This window comes from Hylaeus volcanicus, chromosome 1 (genome assembly GCF_026283585.1).
Source record: "Hylaeus volcanicus isolate JK05 chromosome 1, UHH_iyHylVolc1.0_haploid, whole genome shotgun sequence".
NCBI lineage: Eukaryota > Metazoa > Arthropoda > Insecta > Hymenoptera > Colletidae > Hylaeus > Hylaeus volcanicus.
Window position 1 is genome coordinate 15,273,087 of NC_071976.1, and position 23,471 is coordinate 15,296,557.

General features: G+C 34.4%; 1 protein-coding gene across 1 annotated transcript in view; it reads right to left on the bottom strand.

Moving 5' to 3' along the window:
- The window catches only part of LOC128882067 (neuromodulin), a 232,861-nt gene that overhangs the window by 84,981 nt on the left and 124,409 nt on the right, over nucleotides 1–23,471 (bottom strand). Inside the window, exon 3 of the mRNA XM_054133645.1 lies at nucleotides 14,292–14,425. Coding sequence (XP_053989620.1) covers nucleotides 14,292–14,425 — 134 coding nt within the window. The remainder of the gene's footprint in view (nucleotides 1–14,291; nucleotides 14,426–23,471) is intronic.

The window sequence follows — 23,471 nt, forward strand, 5'->3', positions numbered from 1 at the left end:
GAATTTTAGAAATAAATGTGGTTAACGTAACTTATTAAGTAGAGGTAGTTTAACAGAAAATGACCTACATTGATATCTCGAAATGGTATGGGCTAAAACTATTCGAATTTTGGTGATAAACGTGATTAATTTGAATTAGTTGCTCTTAATGGATGTGGTTAATATGGGTTCCTCGGTAGAACTACTTTCCTTAGCGAAACGTGAACTTTATTAATATCTCGACATGATATGGACTAAAACTATTCGAATTATCGTGATAGACCTGATGAACGTGGTTTATTAAGTAGGTGTACTTCTTTTAGCAGAAAATGATCTCTATTGAAATCTTTACAGGCTTAATCGTGACGAATGTAGTTAACATGATTTACTAGGCAGGAGGGACTTTTTAACCGACTTCGAAAAGGAGGAGGTTACTCAATTCGACGTGTATATTTTCTTTTTTTTCAACAAAATATGAGCTGTATTGTTTACAGGGTGTCTACGTATAAGTTTGGACATACGCAGGGTGTCAATTCTACAACAAATTTTCAACAAAAAATTACTCTTAGACATTTTCTTTGTGTCGCCTTATTATTGAGTATTTTTACTTTTAATATTTTTTCTGTGTTTTCGACTTGACACTCTTTAAACGGCCATAACTCCACCAAATTACAGTGCAAACTAAATACTAAGTATACCGTTCGAAAAAGCGTTAAATTTCCCAACCCTCTGATACAAAACCAAAATTTATTACGTAGATTTAACAAGTGAAAAATTAGGTCAAACTTTACGTTGTACAAATTTTTAAAAATTTGACTTTTTCTGTTTCAAAGACATAGTTGTGTAGCGTGCTCGACGCAGCAAGGAAAGCCCCAGGGTTGCAATGATGACTGGGCCACATGGCCCCGGAAAACCGTCATAAAATCCTGGGACTGACGAAGCGACCATTTCTCGCGACCTCCTTGGCCCTTGAGGAAACTTTCTCCTCGGGACCTTGTTAGTGAGTCTAGCGCCGAGAACCGACACGAAAAGGTCGACATTTTCTGTATGGACGATTAGTTAATAAAGCTGTTATTCGTTACGTAATTTGCGTACTTTGGCACCAACCTCGTTCCATCCACAAAGTGGTGATCCCGACGTGATTAAAGTGAAAGTGGCGAACGAATAGTGCCATCGAAACTGGCCCACCATCCCCTTGAACAGGCCCACTTGGGACTGGAGTTTTTACTGCCGGTATTTTGTCGAGTAGAACCAGTAAACGTAAATTCAACCGCCTTTTGAATAAACGGTTTCTTTGTGTTTCTCTCTTCCCCCCCCCCCCCCCCGTACATCATTGTCTTTTATTTTACCATCCGCTGTTACGGCTTCGCCGATTACACCTCACCTACCTTCTCACGTTTCCATTAATGTGTTATGAGACTTAAGCGTAATTCATGATATATGTTCACTCCAGTGATGAGGCATTGATTTCGCGGGTAGCTCGTGTCGGTCGCTACACATGGATTGTCACACCCAGGGATACGCGCTACACAAAACCTGGTGATGACGAGATTCGTTTGGCCGTCTATAAACAAAGATTGTCGAAATTGGACGCGACAATGCATTCCGTGTCAGCGATGCAAAATTACCAGGCATGTATCATCACCTGTTGGAATATTCGAAACTTTGGCAGGTCGTTTCGAACACATACACATAGACATTATCATAATGCAATATTTTCAAGGTTACCGATATTGTCTAACGTGTATTGACTGTTTTTCGCGTTGGCCCGAAGCAATTCCCGACGCGAAATTGAATCACAGTTATTTAAAGAACTATGCCAGTTGCTCGGCATTAAACATTTACGAACGACGGCCTATCATTTTGCGTCCAACGGGATGGTAGAGCGATTACATCGCCAATTAAAGGCAGCAATCAAATGTCACGATACGAGTAACCGGGTAGAAATTTTGCCGATCGTACTTTTAGGAATACGAACCGCTATTAAGGAGGACCTGAACGCAACGGCAGCGGAAATAATTTATGGCATTGGATTACGGTTACCGACAGAATTCTTTCTACCTGCAAGTCAAGAAGTGAATTCCGAATATGCGAAGCGAATAAGAAATAAAATTGATAAAGTCAAGCCACACCCGGTCATGCGACACGGAAATAAGAAAGTTTTCGTTTTCCGCGAACTCGCGTCATCGCCATATGTATTTTTGCGGCACGACGCGGTCAGAAGCCCAGTATAACCACTTTACAACGGGCCTTATAAAGTGATACAACGGGGTGACAAAAATTATACAATCAAAATTAACGAAAGAAACGTAAGGATTTCTATAGAGTCTATAGTATAGACCGTCTAAAACCCGCTTTTCTTGTCTCCGATGACATCGAGCAACTTCTCGACGAATCAATCACGAACATTCGCGATATGTTCATCCAAATTGAAGCCGATAGTGAACGAAATGATAATCGGACAATTCGGAGCGAACAAAATACGGAAAATCGAAACCGATACACCACACGCGCGGGTAGGGAAACACGCGTTTCCGATCGGTTCCAAGCAGGGTTTAAATAGATAAGAGTGATCAATAAATGTAATTAAGATAAGCTTAGTACGTAAGATTGACCTGTGGGGAATAAAAGTCACCTTTTACCTACCACCTCCTTTTGCTGGAAATAAGCGTTAGCACTGGTAAGTGGGTACTGTAGCGTATTCGACGCAGCAAGGTAAGCCCCAGGGTTGCAATGATGGCTGGGCCACATGGCCCCGGAAAATGGTCATAAAACCCTAGGTCTAGCGCCGAGAACCGACACGAAAAGGTCGACATTTTCTGTATTATTTAATTAGTTAATAAGTTGTTATTTGTTACTTAATTCGCGTACTTTGGCGCCAACCTCGTTCCACCTACAGTTGTTTGGCGGGCATCCTTCAGGAAAAACTTCCTCGAAGTCTCAGCTTTTAAATGGTATTGTCAAAAGAAATTATGCGGTGGTATTTTAGGGAGAAAATGACGTTTAAATGCAAAAAAGCGTTCAAAAAGCCTGCCTCCTAAATCAAAACCTATCGATTCTCTTGCGCCGAAAACATCGATTTCTTGCTTTGTGAAATCGATCGTGTTCCAATCTCCATATCATTTATCGGTACACCGAGGTTGATTTTGATTAAATAGTCTCTAAAAACAAAAATTCTATGAATACATGTTTAAAAACAATTATTATTCGCCTCGCTCTCAGGCTCTACACACGGCTGAGAAAGGCTTGAGGTGTCAAAAAATCGTTTGTTTTCCTAATTGGGAAGGCTCATGGGTGTCACTAAAAAATACATCGTATCAAGTTAATTTTAAAGTGACAAGTCGATTTTTGTTGAGAAATATAGATTTTCACGTAAAAACCCACGCTTTTCTTCATTCAAACGTCATTTTCTCTCTAAAATACCACCGTACAATTTATTTTGATATTAGTATTCAAAAGCTGAGACTTCGAGGAAGTTTTTCCCGAAGAGTGCCCGCCAAACAACTATGTCTTTGAAACCGAAAAACGAATGCAGGATAAGTCAAATTCTTTAAAATTTTCACAATGTAAAGTTTGACCTAATTTTTCACTTGTTAAATCTACGTAATAAATTTTGGTTTTACACCAGACAGATGGAAAATTTAACTCTCTTTCGAATGGTATACTTAGTTTTAAGTTTGCACTGTAATTTGTTGGAGTTATGGCCGTTTAAAGAGTGTCAAATAGAAAACACAGAACAAAAATTAAAAGTGAAAATACTCCAGAGTAAGGCGACACAAAGAAAATGTCTAAGAGTAATTTTTTGTTGGAAATTTGATGTAGAATTGACACCCTGCGTGTGCCCGAACTTATACGTTGACACCCTGTATATCTCTATAGGCTATACGCTGAATAAGATTTCAGATAGTTAATCATGATAAATGTAATTGAAATAATTTATTGGATAGTAGGTCCTAGTATCTTCAATCAATTAATGAAAATTAATCAATTAAAATATACTTTAAGTTAGCTAGTAATAATGTTACGAGCCGAGGACTGTGAGGCTTGTTTCGGCCGCGCTGCCGAGGATAGTTATCGTTTAGACAATTTTTGTTAATAGGGATGTGCGTTCGTGAACGCACCTATGTATGGCTAACGTAGGGTTGCCACTAGGAGGTTGGAAAGTTTTCGTGGACGCACCAACGTATGGCTAACGAAGTGTTGTCACTAAGGAGATTGAATGTCGTGGACGCACCTACATATGGCTAACGTAGGGTTTCCACTAGGATTGTTAGTTGGCCTCGTAACTTCTATTATGCAATACACCTCGAGCGGTAAAGGTGTATTGCTGTGGGTATCCTTAACTAAATAATTCAAAGGATAGCACGCGTATATATTAAAGGTTTGGTTAATGGACTATACAAGTGTTTTTGTATACATCGCGGAAACTAATTCCTACACTGAAGGTTACGCACCGAGTTGAAATGCGGGGGTCACGTTTACAATTGAACGAGTATTTACCAAAACGTTTCAAGACTATGTTCGAAGGGGATTCTTCCCGATCTTGCGACGAGCTAACACGGTGTCGGTGTCTTATTTCTTCTTGATTACTATAACCCGAACTTTACTTTACTTTACTTTGCTCGAAGGGGATTCTTCCCGATCTTGCCTCGCGGGTTTAAGATATAGCGCGACGTAACTTCAACGTGTCCTCAAGAAATGAGCCCCCGAGATGCGAAACGCATCGGTTTATATACTCTAGATATTGTTAAAAAAGCGGTAGTGGGAGTTGATTCTATGAATTCTATGCTGCTGTATGCGGAGATGCGTAGAGGCACGTGCTCCTATTTTTCCGTGGAAATCAGTCCCGCGACGCGCCCTAGTTTCTTAGTAAAAACTTTATCGAAGGGCCGCAGCCACATCCGCTCGAAAGGGCAAATGTCACGGAGGAGAGGTTTCATAGAAATTACGAAACAGATTGAAGTCTCCGCAAGTAACAATAAATTACACAAAGTAACGAAATTGCTAAATGAAAATTTTGCCTTACAAGAAAGGCACTTTTTATTTTTAAGGTATTTTTAAGCAATACCACACAGATTGTACTAAATATACTTGTGTACCGTAACTAAATTTGAAATTTGGGTCAGCTTTACACGAGGAAATGTCAGTTTTTATTTGTGTAACCTTCTACCCGACGCGTTGCGACGTCCTAATTCATTAATCAATTAATGCATTCGAGGAATGCCTGTTCTCTTGAAATACTCGAGATTTCCGGAGGTGTAAATAGTAACTCCATTTCTTGATTTCTCATTTACATCATGAATGTCGAAACACCGGTTTCGGCTAGTGCATAATTCACCGACCAACCAGCAACCAACGATCCGCAATTTTGGTAAAATTCCAATTCAACGGAATGTTGGACGGAATACGCCCATTTTCTAAAAAGCATTCGGTCCTCGTTGATCCTCAAAAAGGTAAAGTGTATAGCACAATGCTCTTCTTATTTTCTCCCCCTATTATCTCAGATCTCTTGTTCAATAGAACGCGAACCATTTTCCAGGAAACGGGATATGCTTTATCATGAAATTTACTTTGATATAGCCGAAGAGTTAAAAGACACTCTGATACGATTCTCCCGTCCATAATGCTCTTTCTTCACGTACAAAGGAGATTTCGCAGCATCTCATCGCGTCATGCAGGAGTTTACAGCTTATATCGCGACCCGTTCTCGCTGGTCCAAGACAAAAGCAAACCGTCGCGATGAGGAGGCGCGGCGTTAGATCAAGTTTTATGGTCGACCCGCTTTGTAACGTCGTATAAAAGAATTTCTATGGGGCGCACGTGGATAGCATACGCTCGTCGAAAAATGAAGACCTCATATCGAGTCTTCCACTGAATTACCTGTGCGCCAATGCACGCGACTCGCATAATCGAATCAGTCTACAAACACGATGGATGTTCAGCAAATACTTCAGGCTGAGTATAGCAATTTGTAGCAGATTATTCGTCAGAAAATCAACTGTACGAAGTAGTTATTTGAATAGTAATACGAAGTCAATAATAGTGCATGTATACTCGTGGAACTTTTGCTTCCATATGTATATTTACTACTAAAATTCACGTATAATACGAAATTATATGTACATTGGACATAATATATAATATAATATAATTATTTTTTGTACACTACGCATGATATGTAATATTTGATTTTTTATTCTTGGACCATACAAATTGTTCATAATATATTATATTATATTATACGTTATGTACAATATAATGTGTATATTATTTTATATTATACATAAATCGTGGTTATAACATAGTATGTACAGAAGATTCTTCTTTGAACTTACTTGATGCTTTCACGCTAATTATTTAAACTTCTATCGTATGTATTATCTAAATTTAGGTCAAGAGACCCCAATTTTTTGGTCCTACCTACTGTAATGTAATGTAATATAATATATTGGGTTGTCTGGAAAGTCCATGTCGATTTTTGGTAGGTGGTACAGGTCTGAATATATTCGAATGGTTGAAAATACATAACATGTATACATCCCTTAAAAAGGGTGGAAAGATTGTGGAACAAAATGGTGCCTGTGTAATTCAATAAATATGTATTACAATTTAAATGTGCCTTTGAATTTTTCTTAACAATTGACTGGAGCCTTTCTGAACAACCCAATAACATAGTATGCTTACGTATATTATGGCATATATTATGAATATTTGAATAGTATAAGAATAATTGTTAATAGGATTCGTATTGCGTAGGAATTATTATATGCATTCGAACCATTCTGATAGGTAAGACCATACAATCAACAAATAATTACAACACTAATATATGTGTAATCATACTTATACCAAATCGATATAATACATATACAGGATGTTAAGAAAAAAGCATTCAATATTTATATGGTGTATAGGGTAACACACTGTACTGAGTAAAAAAGCTTTAGTAAACATAAGTCCAAAGGTCAACCGTTTCTGAGACATAAACATTTTTGTTTGCTAGTATCATGATTGACTTACTACTGGGTTTTCGATATTTATAGAAGATTTTCCATGTGTCCATCGCTCATTTCTGTACACGAAATTGAAAAAATGAAATTGATGAAATTGTCGGCACTTGAATGGGAACATACAAAACGCAATTTATAAACACTGACATAAACATCGTATGCGATGGAAGCAAGTAAGTCAATCATAATACTAGCAAACAAAAATGTTTATATCTCAGAAACGGTTGACCTTTGGACCTATGTTTACTAAAGCTTTTTTACTCAGTACAGTGTGCCCTATACACCATACAAATATTGAATGCTTTTTTTTGAACACCCTGTATATCGTTCGAAATACAACTCGCTTATATATTGATATTACTAATAGGCATAAAGTAGTTTATAATGAAGTTACAAAATGATACTAAATTAATTTATTGATGTTAAAAGCTGAATGTAACGATCACTTTGAGTTGAATATTAATGGGGCCACGAAATCATTGGCTTCCTAAAGAAGCATATAAGGTGATTGTTGCAGAAATATTTTGAAATATTTTCCTCAAGATTTGAATTAATTCGTTTAATAAATTTCTGATCATGACATTCCGCGAGCTCGAAAGGTCTTTCGAAACTGTGCTCTGCTAATTTCAGAGGTTCGATAAAGTGGGGATGAACCGCACAGCAGTTTGGTAGCGATTATCGATCTCTAGTGAAACTTGGAATATAGGTATCCAGGACGTAAGGAAATTATACTTGAACGAGACACTTTTGGACCTGTCTTAATTTCTGGCAATTTCTGAAACAGTGTGACGAATGGGTAAATATTGATTGCAGTCTTGTAACTCTTGTTCTGGAAAACTCTGCCACCAGAGTAATCGAACAAGTTTTCCAAATGGGAGTTTAGGATTTTGCTTTTTAATAACAAATTTGTTAATTAGAATAATCGCGGTTAGCACATGATTCTTCACGTTTAATTGTAATCACACGTGGTTTCATTTAAAATAAAAGAACTTTTTGTCTTTGTAAAAAAATCAAAAGCTGAAAAACGTCTTTCGGAAAGCCCTGTATTACAAGAAGTGCTACTAAGTATACGTAAAAATGAAGAACCTTGACATTTTTTAACCAATGTGAAATATTTAAATATCCAAAACATAACGAATTTTATTGTGGGATTTTAATAATTTTTAGAAAATAAAATAAAACTCATGCAAAACAGGGTTAGTTCATTTCTGTTATTTTCATTTATATTTAAAGATTACAGTCCAGCATAGTATATAAATAAAATTCAGTGGTTATACTTGAATCAATAATCTGTAAATGAAACATTTTCCTAATTTGAAAAAGAGTTTTACGAACCTGATATAATAGAATTGTATTCGAAGGAACATGACTTAAGATATTTAATAGAAATCTGTAAAGACTACAAATAAAGTCATTAAAATTTGTTTGTATACTACATTAGATTATGTTATTTACCCAAGAGTATGAAACGAACAATTTAAAAAAAAACGAGTGTCCACTTAATTAACACATACAATGGGGGGTTTACTATAGCAGATATTTACAAAATGTAATCAAAAATATGAAAGTATATTTTACACCTCGAAGATAAAAAATAATTCCTGACTAAATAGAGGGTCTATAAATTTCTTGTGCCAGAGATGTAATCGATTAGAATTTCAGCCTGATTACGTGTTAACCGCAAGTGCATAAGTAATTGCAAGAGGTGCTCAAAATGGCCTCCGTTGCTAACCACGCACGGAATTCGTTAGCATTTTCCGCTAGCGTAGAATATACTATTGATTTTTACCTTTTCAGGGTCGCGTAGTACGTTTGGGGCGCACAAATATTCAAACTGATATTGATCCGTACCATCTACGAATTTTGTAACAACATTGATGTGTTTCATCATCGGAAAATTTAATTATGTTCGGAGGAATCGTTTACATTGTGAGGAAATAATCTTGGATCGCTAGTCGAGTTGACAGCACAATTTCATTAGTGTTTTTGTCCATAATTTTGATGTCTTCAGACATAGTTAACACGAATCTAAAATCATTATTACAATGATCAAAACCGGTTTTTATTGTACAAACAGATTAATATATGCATTGATTATACAAAAGTTAAATATATAAATGTTAAAACTGAGTGATTAATTGTTCCAATTAAAATATATACATTATACGAACATAACCGATTTTTTACATTGATTAAAAATATACCAACGTTCTTTTTTATAAAGTGTATTCTTGTATAAGAATATTAGAATCTTAAGAAATACGAAGAAAAAAGTATGAAGGACACATCCAAAACGTGTAGTGTAGACAGAACAGAGTACAGACAATTATGCGAGTTGAAATATTATTAATATTATGTTATGTCACGACATATATTTTGTGTAGTAAAATTACTAATAATATTTATAGTCTACATATAATGATTCACAGCTTTGTAAGGGTTAACTTTAATGATACAATTCTACACAAAAAAGGCAAACTATCTCGAGTGCAAATTTTGCAAATTTTATATTTTAAGTAACAGATAAAAATATAACAATAAAATAACTCAACATAATTTTCTCAAATTTCAAAAATTTAGACCCGTCATCCCGAGGTACAAAATTTATTTCCGAGATAAAGAATTTCTCTAAAAAGAATTTCGTGTTTTGTTTTTTATAAACAAAATACTCCTGTCAGCGTAGTTGTGGTCATCTTTCACAAATCATACTTACTTTCTTTAAAAATAGGAAAACGGGATATATTTCTTAACATCTACGTTTTATTAAAAATATAATCCCTTAAAGCCCTTTTTGGAAAAGGAAACCCGTTTACAAGACATTTAAGTATACACATATATACAGTGAACACATAGCATTCGAAACTGAAACCTGAATTGCATAGGATGCACAATTGGACCACACAATTCTCTGAAATACCGTGACCTAGTTTTTCTGCGGAAATACGCACGTTGCTGCTACTGATAATAAAAAAAAGCTGCTTCAGCGTTTGTCATTAACTAGAAACCAAGTAGTAAACTCGGAATAGTGCAGCGAGGACGTGTGAGCGAAATTCAATTATACGAGGAAGAAGGAAATGGTAAAATATTGAAACTTGTTTTACGATTCGACGTATGATCAGTGAATATTATAAAATTGAAAACTGAAAGGAATGTAGTAAATTGAGAGATTCACATCCAAGATTTGATTTTTGTAGAGGATCACAATTGTCCATAAATCTCCAAATAAATTTGATCAAATGCAAAGATTAGTGATCGATCTTTAAAATTATAGGTACTCATGGGACGAATGCAAAAATGTACGAATCGTTATAGAAAGGTCAGATGCAATTTTAGATACAAGTGCATCTAAAATTGCATCGGTAGTTCGAGAGTGTGTACACAAAGAAGGACATTCGAAGAAGTAGTCCTTCGTATAGGATACATGGCTCGAATAGCAAGGAAAAGTTTTGCATCAGTAAAGCAAATAAAAATAAACATTGCAATTTATACAAAAATATATAAACTTCAATTTCCACTTTTGAAATCTAAACTCGCTATTTTCCAATCACACATATTTAGAAAGGAATGGTGGGAATCGTAGATAGAATTCCATGCATTCGTGACCTGTGTTAATATGCAAAAAGATATGTAAAAAGTGTGCAAATTGGTATAACAATATTAATATTTACTTTCGTGTAAGACCATATATTTTACATATTTTATATTTTCAGGGTAATCAAAATTAACTATTTTTGAAACACATCAATTCAAAAACCTGTGTTGAAAATCGAATATGAAATTCTATGCATTTACGACCTGTGCTGACGTGTGAAAATATATGCAAAATGTGTGCAAAATTAATATGGTAATATTAATGTTTAATGTTCTGCGAGAGCATCTATTCTGGATATTTTATATTTTCAGATGAATTTAAATGAACTATTTTTCAATCATATCAATTCAAACCTTTGCAGCGGAAGTCGAGTACAGAATTTTATGCATTTGCGACCTGCGTTGAGGTGTAAAAACATATGTAAAACATGGACAAAATTAATATTTATTTCGTGAGAGTTCATATATTCTGCTCACGTTTTTCATATTCGTATGCGCCACGAGTGCATAAAATCTGCAGTCTAGCAATGACTGATAGAAATATGTATAAGTATCAATATTTAATTATTTTGCATGAAAAACAAACAGTGTGAGGACGTTAGGAATAGCACATATGTACTTTCAATGGGACTGTGATCTAAAACTCACAGCTTTGACAGTGGCATTACTGGCTCTGATATAATACTCCAGTTACATTAGCTATTCTCTTGCAGCCACCTGACCTAAATCCGATTGAGCACGTATGGTGGGAGTTTGAAAAACGGCCGCGAAAGCGTCATGTAAGATGAAACAAACATCTCAAATAGATTTCGAAGGAAGAATGGAATAATATATGACATAATATGAGTTAGAATTTAGTACGTGCTATGTCTAACACTAATTTTTAATTAGTTTTTTCACAACTTGAATTAATTGGTCTGAAGAACTCTTGTTGAAGACGATTAACATAATAAAAATCACACTGTGTATTTGTGGATACTTACAATTGCATAATAATAGATTTTCATATATTAAAAATGACAATATGAAAACCACGATGTAAGTAACCTTTTCTTATTTTGAGTAACATGTCTTTTAATACTCTACAAATTAATATTTTCAAAAAATTGGCTTGCAACACAATAGCATCCATCCCTTGAACCATATTAAAATCATACACTATATATTTGATCATAAATACAATTTTGTATTCATAAAAGTTCCATAAAATTCAAGAACAACAGAAGTCCTGCATCGTTGATCATTCCACGTTCCATATGTTTGGATACACTCATGTTTCAAATTCAAAAGAACACTTGACATTAAAACTTCTCATTCATCTCCTTCATCACACTAATAGACCATAAGTGTCGATAAACTTCACGCTGGTGGGTTAAAAAAATTTGATAAATTTCACAGGGTGAAGACTACCAGTTTTATGGATGATACAAGATGGATGATCCATTATTCTGGATTTGGAAGACGTGACACGAAGACACCGAAGGACTAAATCTACGCGGCACACATATGACGACAATTTGGTGGCGGTAAAACACGGCATTACTTTCGATAATAGAATATTGATTTCCAATTAATCTCAAGAGGATGAGCCATTGAATTTTAAACCGGGTTCACTTCAACGTCTATTATAATGCGTGCACGATATACATACATATATGGGTTGCAACCTAGTTGCGAAGGCGGAAAATCTCACCGGGATGGCTTTCTCTTCAACGAGAAAGCTCGAAAGAAATTTCTTTCTAAAGTTTCCAACCACGGAACAACGTCATGTTCTGGAATTATTTCTCGTTCAATGCTGTTCGATTTTTGAAAGTGATAAACTTCGAACAATTTTTATTTGTTTCAGACCGTTGCGAATGTTGAAATGGATTCTACAATTCGTTCACTGATTCTTTTGTTACCAATTTGGTCAATAGTTCTAGTTTTGTGATTTGTTTTCTGTTTTACAAGGCGTTCCTAAAATCTGGACACATAGGAAATGTTAATAAATATCATATATGGAAAATTTTCCTTCTTTCTCACGTGTTCAGATTTTAGGGACGCTCTCTATATGTTTTATTACCGGCAACAATAAATTTCAAGAAAAAAACACTTGATAACTATCCATTTGAACTGGTATAATATTTTTGTGAAGTTTAGAGATACTAAAGATAGTTTTATTTCAATTTTTCATGTATCTAATCTTTAATTTGGATTACCATGATGTATTTTATAATTTGGACATGATGAATCATGTTTTTTTTACAATTCTAAACTTCTCTTCTTTGCTCTTATACTTTTCTATCATTAACCTCCTATAAAATAAAAGGTAACGTAACAGTTTGTCTCCTTTTTACCTTTTTAATTTTTATGATGTTTGTAAATATCTGTTAGCTTTTACTTCAATACTTTAGCGAGAAGAGTGCAAATATGAGGTCGAAACAATTAATAAAGATAATCAAACACCCCCTTAAATGATACAATTGACGATACCATTCTTTGTAATTGGATACTATATTTCGGTTCTATTTCGAAGTATCTTTAATCTTCAATCTTAAATCTCAAAACCTTAAAAGTGAACGTCGAGTATTTAACCTACTGAAAGCAATTATAAGAAGCAATTTCAATTACCTTTGAAGTTTTATATTCTTAACCGATAAAGTAACCATACCTTATCTATTAATTCTTTTAAAGAATGTGTATTTCCCAGACAGAATAATAAAAATTTTCTCGATAATAAAGAATTCAAGTGGCGAGTGCATCTCATTTAAGATAAGTAACAACTACGTCGTTGAATTTGCACGGGTACGCTAATGAGAAAGATGATAATACGGAAACGTAATCCTCATTAATCCTAAGTTTCTGTTGTTCAAGTATATCGTATCTAAGAAACGTTTCAAATACAAATATACGAGTTATCTCGAGAAACTTTCACGAAAGAAAAGATGATTAAAGTGAACGATAACAATTTCATAACTAACGAAGGTTTGTTCATAAATCTTTTATACAGAGGATTTGCCTGAATTTATGGAAATGGTCAATTCTTCGTGGAATAATTAATTAGAATTGCAGAAAAACTTCTTATGCACGAAGTTGTTGAGTACTTCCTCGTTGAAAAAATCTGTTTGGATTAGGTATATTTAGGTTTATCTGATAATTTTCTAAAATTAATTTTTTCCTTCGTTGAATTTGTTAATCACTTTGTAAGTAATTTCAAGTAAAAAGTAATTTACCATTAATTCCTGTTATTCTAATTCCTAAATTCCGGATGTAATACAAAATTATTATAGCATACAATATTATGTATTGGGTTGTCCGGAAAGTTCATGCCTACTTTTAAGAAAAATTCAAAGGCATATTTGAATTTTGATGTATATTTATTGAATTATATATGTACCATTTTGTTCCACAACCTTTCCACCTGTTAAGGAATGTACACATGTTATTTGTTTTCAGCCATTCCGATATATTCAGATCTGTACCGCTTACTAAAACTCGGCATGGACTTTCCAGACAGCCCAATACAAAAATATTTCTATACTGTTTGTGAATAGTATTATTAGTAGAGAAAACATTGGAATCGGTACATATTTTATAGCCTTCGAAAAAAATTACTAAATCATGCTTAAACTTTTGGCCGTGATGGCAGAAAGAGCTAGTAATAATGGGCTTAGTTCAATTTTATAAGAAAAGGTTTTATTTTCTAAAATTTATGAGAATTGAGTCACTTACCGCGTCTTCCACCTTGGAGACGACATTCTCAACAGCGTTCTCCACCGACATCCCGATGGCTGATGCAGCTTGCTCCTTTCTAGACATGTGGCCGCGGAAGGATGCCTGGATTTTTGTTGCAGCGTCGCAAAGCTCTGTCAATGGCAGAAAAAAGTCTTCTTTAACTTGTTGGCCACGAAGGAAGCCGGGATCGATATGCTGTCTACTTGTCAGGTCGAAGGAATAGGATTGGAAAGTCAGCTTTGCGAAGCGATTCAACGACACCGCGGAATTGACTAGGATTCGAACAGCTATTTCTAGATCAAAATTTACATTTAAGTTATCAGGTTCTACTGTGATATTTCCATAAAGTATTAGGTTGCCCTAAAAGTTTCTTTCGTGAGTTGCATTCAATTATTTTCTGTGGTAGTGTTTATGTAAATAGACAATCTAATTTCTTAGACATTGATGCTGTAACAGTAATGGAGCGAAATGAATTGTACACAATTTTGTAATGTAACATAAAACATAAAATATTGTGTATGAATTAATTATTAATAAAACGAAAGAAACTTTTGGGACAACCTAATATTATGAAACCAAAGGAATTCTGTGTTATTTTACTTTGAATTAAAAATTTGAATGTTTATCATTTAATAGTGAGATCTGGTTCGCTATTTAATTTTGTAGATTCTTGCTAGTTTCAGTGGTTATTAGAATCTTAATAGGCAAATATAAATTGTTTGCTATATTCAGAAATTAATTAAAAAAACATATGTATTATGAATGTTAAAATTAAATCTAGCAAGTAAATTTTATACGTAAAATGACTAATAGAATGTATCTTGTCAATATTTATATTTTTATCATGAATACTGTACCTACATATTTTGTTTTATTACTAAACTTTTCATCAAAATCCTTGTGCCTACCAAATATGTATATCAATACGATTATAAATAAATCAATATAAATAGAATTAAACAAAATTCTGTATCGTACCGTGATTGAAATTGACTGACAAAAACGTAATGTCCTAAAAAGACATCACTCATTTCCTCTACCTTATACGTCATTCAATTTGCAATTATACAAATAATTAATTCTCCATTATTGCCAACGTATTTTCGGGTTTTACGATATCGAACGGTCAGAATTAATTTTAATATTTCCATAAATCTATAAATTCTCCACACTCCACCATATGTGCCTTCTCTATATTATAGAAATCAGCGAAGCTTTTTGTATAGGATTTCTTAAGGAGAAATCGCGCAAAAGCATATCTGGATTCTGGAGAATGAATACAGATTAGTGTATGGAGGTCATCAATTTCCATGCAAATGGGCCAGTCAGAATCAAGCACTGTTGATTTCATTGAACCGTGACGACCACTTTGAAAAAAAAGCTGAGGCTGACCTAGTTCCGAATCGAGGTTGGGTTCGAAACTCGAAATTCTGCGAATTCATCTGACTTGCGGTTGATCTGCTCGTGACACGCAGTTAGGCTATTTGCATGGCTAGTTAAGTTACGAACCGAATCACCGACAGTACCCAATCCAAATTAAGCTTTTTCGCCATTGGTGTACCATTCATCACGCGCGTTCACAATTATGCTAGTATTAGGGGTTCCATTTGATCAAATTTACTCTGACGAGCAATAAAAAGCTTCACTTTAATCATTTATTCCGTTTAAAGTGGTTAAGCTTGAATTAAAAAGAATATGTGATCTTACTTCATTGCTATCTATAAACATGAAAAATTGTATAAAATTAAGGATGACACCTTGACGTTTCCAGTAAGTCTATACAAAACGGAAAGTTTTACACAGCTTTGCGTACTTAATTCGTGCCGTCAGCTGTTGCTTATCTACTCGACGAAAAAATAGCAGAACGTGAAAACCAGATGCTGGATACACGGTTCAATAATTTACGCCGCGTGTTAAAAGTATTTAATTACTCTGGGAACTGCGTCGAATTTGTTTTACGTGGGTGCTATTTTATATTGAAAATGTTAGTAAATTTGAAAGAGAAACAAGTAGAGTTAACGATAACGTTAAAATTCTTATAAAAAGAAAAAAAAATAAGTTTGTCTCCAGTATACAGATATTTAATTCTGAAATTGACAAATGTTGCAGGACGCAGAATAAACTACACTGCACTGGGTACATATAATACTTTATTATATTTTATTATAAACGCATGTTAGCGAGGTGGCGTCCTAATTCGCACTGATTCGCACTGGGTAGTTGTTCACCGCATGCTCGCAGACGGAAAAGTTAAACAAACGATTGACGACACCTCATAGGTCGGTATTATAGACACAGATACGTCGGTATTATATCTAGAGACGCGGTAGCGTCTCGGCGCCAAGTACATCGTCACTGCGTATATACATATAGCGTTGGAGCTACCACGTATCTTTTGCAGGAGAGATGGACCATTCCAACCTAACCTGAAACTTCTTTCTTGAATATCTCAACACGCCTGCAATGTTTTCTAAATTTAAAGGCATTTTTCTTATGTAAACCGCATGTAAGCTTTCGAATAAAACCAAAATCAATCAAATCGGTCCACGAACAACTGAGATATCGTAATATCATGTCATGTCATGAATCTGTCAGAAACGGTATTTTTTGTATGATTTTCCCGTCGTCAACCCTTAGCCAATAGGAGCTAAGCAAAAGCCGAGCGTCGTTGGTCAGCTCTCGGAATCATTCGGTTCGGCATGGCTCGTCGCCATCGAGCGTCGAGAGTCGAAACAGATGTCATCATTCATAACCTGCCAAGTGTCAAAAGTTTTTACACTATTGTTACATTATTAATTATATTTATATCAGCAAAATGTTTTCAATTTAGACTTTTTATGTAGGGTTTAATAACAAATTGCAGCCAGTGTTGTAAAGTGTTGATCGATCTTGACTACAAGGTAACTTGTTAAAATCTGAATTGCGAGATACCTTTATTCATGCAGAAAACTGTTTTTAATGTAGATCCATACCACCGAAGTGTTTTGAATTTTAGCTTTTTATATAGAGATTGTGGAAATGGAGGGGGCCCACAGGATTGGAGATTAACAAATTGCTGCCAGTAAAGTAAAATGTAGATCAATTTTGATTACAAGGTAAGTGGTCAAAATCTGAATTTTCAGGTATTTTCATTCATACAGAATAGATCCATACTACTAAAGTGTTTTTAATTTAGACTTTTTATGTAGAGCTTATAGAAATGGAGTCATTTTCTCATTTCATCATTAACATTACAATTTCTTGCAGCAAGAAAAAAAATTACAGGTATAAATAATAAATTATATGAAATATATATATATATTCGCTTTTGTTATCCCCTCTCTCTTTATGTTACTCTATTCAATTAAAGAAACAAATAATAATTTAGACTTCTTATGTAGAGTTTACAGAAATATCAATTTTATTTTTATAAATTTAAAATAGATTCTATATAATAAATGATTTGTAAAAAGAAGTGAGATCCGATAAAAAACTTCAAAAAAGTAAAAAAATTACGCCAAGTACATGAAAAAGTGGAGGACTCAAGGAGTTATCAAGTTTACATGGAGCCTGAAAATATGAACTTTTATGTGGAATATATTCTGCTATTTGGAATTTGATAATGTTCGTCTTACGTCTAAGTTCTTTTGTTTGATATTAAAGTGTTCGATCACTGCTCGAAATTATAAATGAAGCAGCATATAAATTTGGACGGAAGCTTCTAGGGAGTTCAGGGAGTTGGATTAACTTCATCCCTTTCTAAGTCCTTTCATCTACCTCAGCAGACGGTGGTCTAACCTACTTCGTGACGGAGGATCAGCTTCGGATTTTTATTAGCGACCAGTTCGGATTTCTAGCAGCATTTCATCACAATTTTTATACCTGGTTATCACGATGCGAACATTATTTTTTGCCTAGTAAGTAAAATTCGCGACTCGGAAGAGTCGATAACTTTCCTTATAATTTTAAGCATTTGGGGAGTCGAAAATAAAATATTTATGGATACAATCACTGTTATAATTTACAATATGTCGTATTTATTTAGTCTGTTTACTTATCTTCGCGTCTTTATTACGCTTACTAAAATGCAAAAATTCTATAAAAGATACGAATTTTGCAAATACCAGTGTAATGGACCCGGCACTTATCGAATTATTCTGTAAATATTGCGAGAATACTCTTACATTTAATATTTGGCGAACTTAATTCGAATACAGTTTGAATGTTTGATTATATAAACATTTTGCGTAATGATAAAATATTGAAATATTCATAGCATTTAAATAGTGTGACATGGAATGTGAATATCTTTAAGTTTCTTGTTCCTTTCAAGACTCCATCTTCATTTAATAGACAAATAATTTTTGTTAATATAATATTTTTCATTCTATTATTTAATATATTAATACAATTGAAAATTACCAACATTTATATAACTTTAGCCTTTGTTCTATAATAATATGACTACACACAATTTTATTTTGCATAGGATAGTTGTATAAATCTATTTACAAATTAGTTGAAAGACACTTGTCTAATTTTTAATTTTCTGTACAACACTAACCAACCTGTACACTATCGTAAAGTAATTAATTAAATAATCGTTAAAATTAATTATTTGTTGCAGCATGCGAGGTTAATGCCCCGACATGTTAAAAACGGATACACGAAAAAATGCTCAAAGGACAGATGGTCGGTCAACAAGAAATAAAATCGATATTTAATTATCGGCTATCGCGCCGTTAATTGGTTCGTCTTCGCCTTTTTTCCATTACCCTTTGCCGACTTTTCATTTTCGTCCACGAAGAGTACGATTTGTGCGCATCGTTCAACTTTATTTTTCAATTTTGCGTGAATTTTCCGATTTTCGTCGCGCTAAACAAATTATGTACCACTAGCCCACCGAACGTACACTTGATGAAAAGTTGATATTTGTTGAATACTTTAAAGCTTTCCATCGACGATGAAAGTAACAAGCGTGTATTTATCGTATTTAAAAGCAGTTGTTGATTCTTTCTGAAATACTAACTAATACATAATTTTCTTTTTAATTAATGCTCAAGCATTATGTGTGTTGTAAATTCTTCATTAATATGGACAATTTTTGATATATTACAGTCAATTTTAACGTAAAATAGTGATTGTATTGGTTTTAGATATTTTTGTGAAATGAATTTCAAGCGTTATCTAATAATTTAACCCATTCACTGCCAATTACGAGATGTCTTGTAGTTCAAATTGATCGCAATTACTCAAGGGATAAGTTTACAGCCATTTGAGTCACGAATTATTGCAAAAGAAAATCGTAAATTTTCTTTCTAAAGCAACTAATTTCATATCGCTTTTTATTATTAAAAACGCATTTTTGCCTGGCAGCGAATGGATTAATCTATCTTATATAATATACGTGTATGTATAGATAGTTCAATCAATTACTAGTAATTATTAGCAATATGTTTTAGTGTTGCTAAATCTAATTTATTATTGGTAACTTATTTCAGATACTTCTTACTTTGAAAAATACGAATTGGAGGGTATATTATTAACATTTTTACTAGTATGTATCTGTTTTTAAACTGTTTTGTAGAGATATTTAATCTTCTCACTGCTAGCTGTTATTCTTTTCTAAAACCATCTTTTCAAGTAGATTTCCGATGAATCTGGCCTCAAATGAACTCTTCCCCACCTTCTTTCTTTTCATTCTTGCGCCTAGAGTTCCCGAGAGCAGAAATAATAGGAAACATGGCAGTTTGCGCGTACAAGACGTGGATCGATAGATCGGCCGTCTGGCATAAAAGGGTTAACAACGTTAAGAACTCACTGGTTACCTCGAACAAAGTGCATCTATGAAATGAAAGAGTAAAATAGAACAATCACGATGCGAATGATACGTGTTTATGATTTAATAGCGACATACATGATTCGATGCTTCGTTTCTTTTGAGAAACTAATTTAGTTTAAACGATTCTCTTCGACTCTTTAAAGTTAGATGGGATGAAAACTCTCCTACCTTTTGCTTAGCTTTAATATTTTATTCAAAGCTCGTAATTCCGTTGCTAATGCTACTAACTAACGTTAAAAGTTAAATAAGTAAAAACAGAAATATATGTGCAAATCAAAACTCATTAGAAAGTTGTTGATACTATTTTGTTCAATTGAGATTTATTTCTGTTTCAAATTGTGTACCTCAAAGAATTAAATAATTGCGATAGAAATAATTACAGATTCTTTAGTCGAATCGAGCATACTATTTTATCCTTGGTAGAATGTTTTAGATTTTTCTTATCGAGTCATGTTTTAACATTTTGTCAAATGTATTAGAGACAACGACATCAAAGGTTAATTAATTCATCCACATAACAGTGTAGAAATATACAAATTTATTTATGTAACGATCAAGGAATACAGGTTGTATCGTTAAGTGAAACAATACGCAGGTTTTGGAATGTCAACAATCTATCAACAATCCTTAGCAGAACAAATAAATATTAAAAAATAAAAATACATTTAATTTATTTAAATATTAAATCAATTTTATCCAAATGTTTGGTTAAACCAAATAAAAGAGTCGAAAATTTCCTACCATGGACAAAATGAAAACGTCTAATTCCGCTAAAGAAACTATAAATAATTTTCTCGAAATTGTCACGCTCAGCACGTTTCGAATGGAATAAACGTGACTTGGAATGAAACAAAGTAAGGGAAATATTACGTGAGAAACTATTTCTGCAATTCGTACGATGCAACAATGAAATGAAATTTTCGGTTTCATTAGCGTTCCGCCCAATACCGATGAGGGTTGTACCCAATTGCGCTCAGTGCATAATTGGCCAATTGCTGGCGGCAAAATACGAACATCATCGTAATGGCAAATTGTGGACTGCGTAACCGTGCAGTATACGGCGAGGAATTTCTCGATAAACTCTACCGTTATCAAGTCGATTCACAGCGGTCTCATTCCGCGCTGATGCCACGGGTAAATGTTAATTGATGCATCGAATCTCATCTAATCATTGAAGATATCCGACGAATCCCTTAATTTTCGCTTCGTTCCGTACATGGGACGAAGAATTTCATTACGTTTAATGAAAGACTTGGTTACTTTCTTTCCTCGAGATTATCCTATCATCCGGAATTGTTTTTCGTAGTTTGGACTGCAATTTTTCCAAAGTAACTTCGACTTAAAATTACATTCATCGTTGCGCAATAGGTAACCCAATAATTAGATTATAAATTACCATAAATTACACGCTTGATGTTGGCAGAATCTAATTAATGTAGTTGCTGTTGTTTGAAACCTGCATATTTGGACTGTAAATAGATAGTTCAATAATGGGACTAAAAGCAGTAGAATAATAAAATAAAGAAGACATCTCTATGTACCATCACGGAAACTTTTAGTTGCCGTTGAAATACCCGGCGAATCCCTTATATGTGTGAAGTTGGCTCCGCACTTTTCGAATTTTTGATTTTTTTAAATTGTGCTACATTGTGCTACGTTTGTGCCGTATTGTGCCGTAAACCGCAGTCAAAGTACGGGAGTACTGTAATACCTTGATAAATGCACAAGCTCGGGATTGAAAGTGTGCATTTATCATGGAGTTCCCACATTGTTTGATCTTTGCAGGCAGCTTCGAACGTAGAAAGGACGGCGAATAACAAAAGAGGACGGAACGAAACAATACTAATGCAAGTATGAATCTTTTATCAACAGATTTATGACATCTTTCTGAATAAAATGAGACGAATCACGACATAGTAGTAGTAAGTTTATTAATTTCAGCCTTTCGGCCCAGAAATGGGACTTGATTTTACATTCTCTATAATCACGCATCTATTCACCCTGCCACATTACATTCGTCACACCGCGCGCTTACCCACTCTGTCTTCGCTTCTCTCCTCTGAACGTATGTTGCTAATTGTAGTTTGTACTTTTATCCTTCCCGTTTACTAATTTCCTTATCCAATCTACATTTCTTACATTAAACCTACATTTTAAAAGCTCTTCTATGCTTATATTAGCATTTTCCCGCTTGTCGCAATCTGCTAAATAGTGCTTCAGAGAACCTTGTCCCCTTCCACAAAACTCGCACCTTCTCTCCTTACTCGCAAGCCAATATCTATTCCAAGGTTCTAAATTTCTGCACTTCGCCTTTGCCATCAAATTTTGGCTGTTTAAATTTCCATCTTTCCTTAGATACTCTGGCCTCTGTCCCGTAAATAAATATCTATACCTACTGTTATATTTAGCCTCTCTTATTTGGTTAAATTGCACTTGTTCCTGATTTTCCCTATCTTTATTCACCAGTTCCAGAGTTACTCTATCACTCTTCCCTCTCAATCTCCTAATCCCTTCCTGACTATACCCGTTTCGTGTGTCATACTCTATTCTTTCTTTACCATTTTTTGTCCTTCCCTGTTTCTTTTCCCTAAGACATTCTTTCACTAAATTCTTTCCTACTGCTTTTCTAATTCCCTCTTCAAACTTTAGAGCTTTCTTTCCTGCTTCTATTCTAATCTTTTCTCTTTTTGTTTCTGCTAATAATACATATCTTGGTGTTTCTCTACTTAAACCTAGAATCCATCTCACAAATTTATATTGCACTCTTTCCAACTCCGCCCTTTCTTTCCACCCGTATAGTTCCGCCCCATACAACATCACGCTTTTGACTACACGATCAAAGATAAATACCTTCCACTTGAAACAGTCTTTAAACTTCCTTTCCCCGATGCCCCAAACTTGCCGTATCAGTACGTTGGCTTTTTTAGCTCTTTCTCTCACATGTTCTATCGTATCTCCATTTCTTTGAAATTTGACCCCTAAGTATGTAAAACTCTTGACTGACTCTATTTCCTGCCCTTTTCATAGCCATTTCGTTTTCTTCACCCTACCTCCTCCTTTGTTGAAGATCATTATTTTTGTTTTAGTCGTGTTCAAAATCAAGCTTCTCTTATCTAAAAATCTTTCCAATCTTCTTATCATTTCTTCCATTTCTTCTAACCTTTCTGCCAATAGCATTAAGTCGTCAGCATATGCCAGTGACCACACTTTTTCCTTGCCACATACTACGCCTCCCGCCTGGCCAGCCTTGAATTCTTTCTCTAAATGCGAGATGAAAATTGTAAACAATAGCGGGCTCAGAGGGCATCCTTGTCTGACTCCGTCTGCTGTCCAAAACCGTCCTGATACCTTTCTGT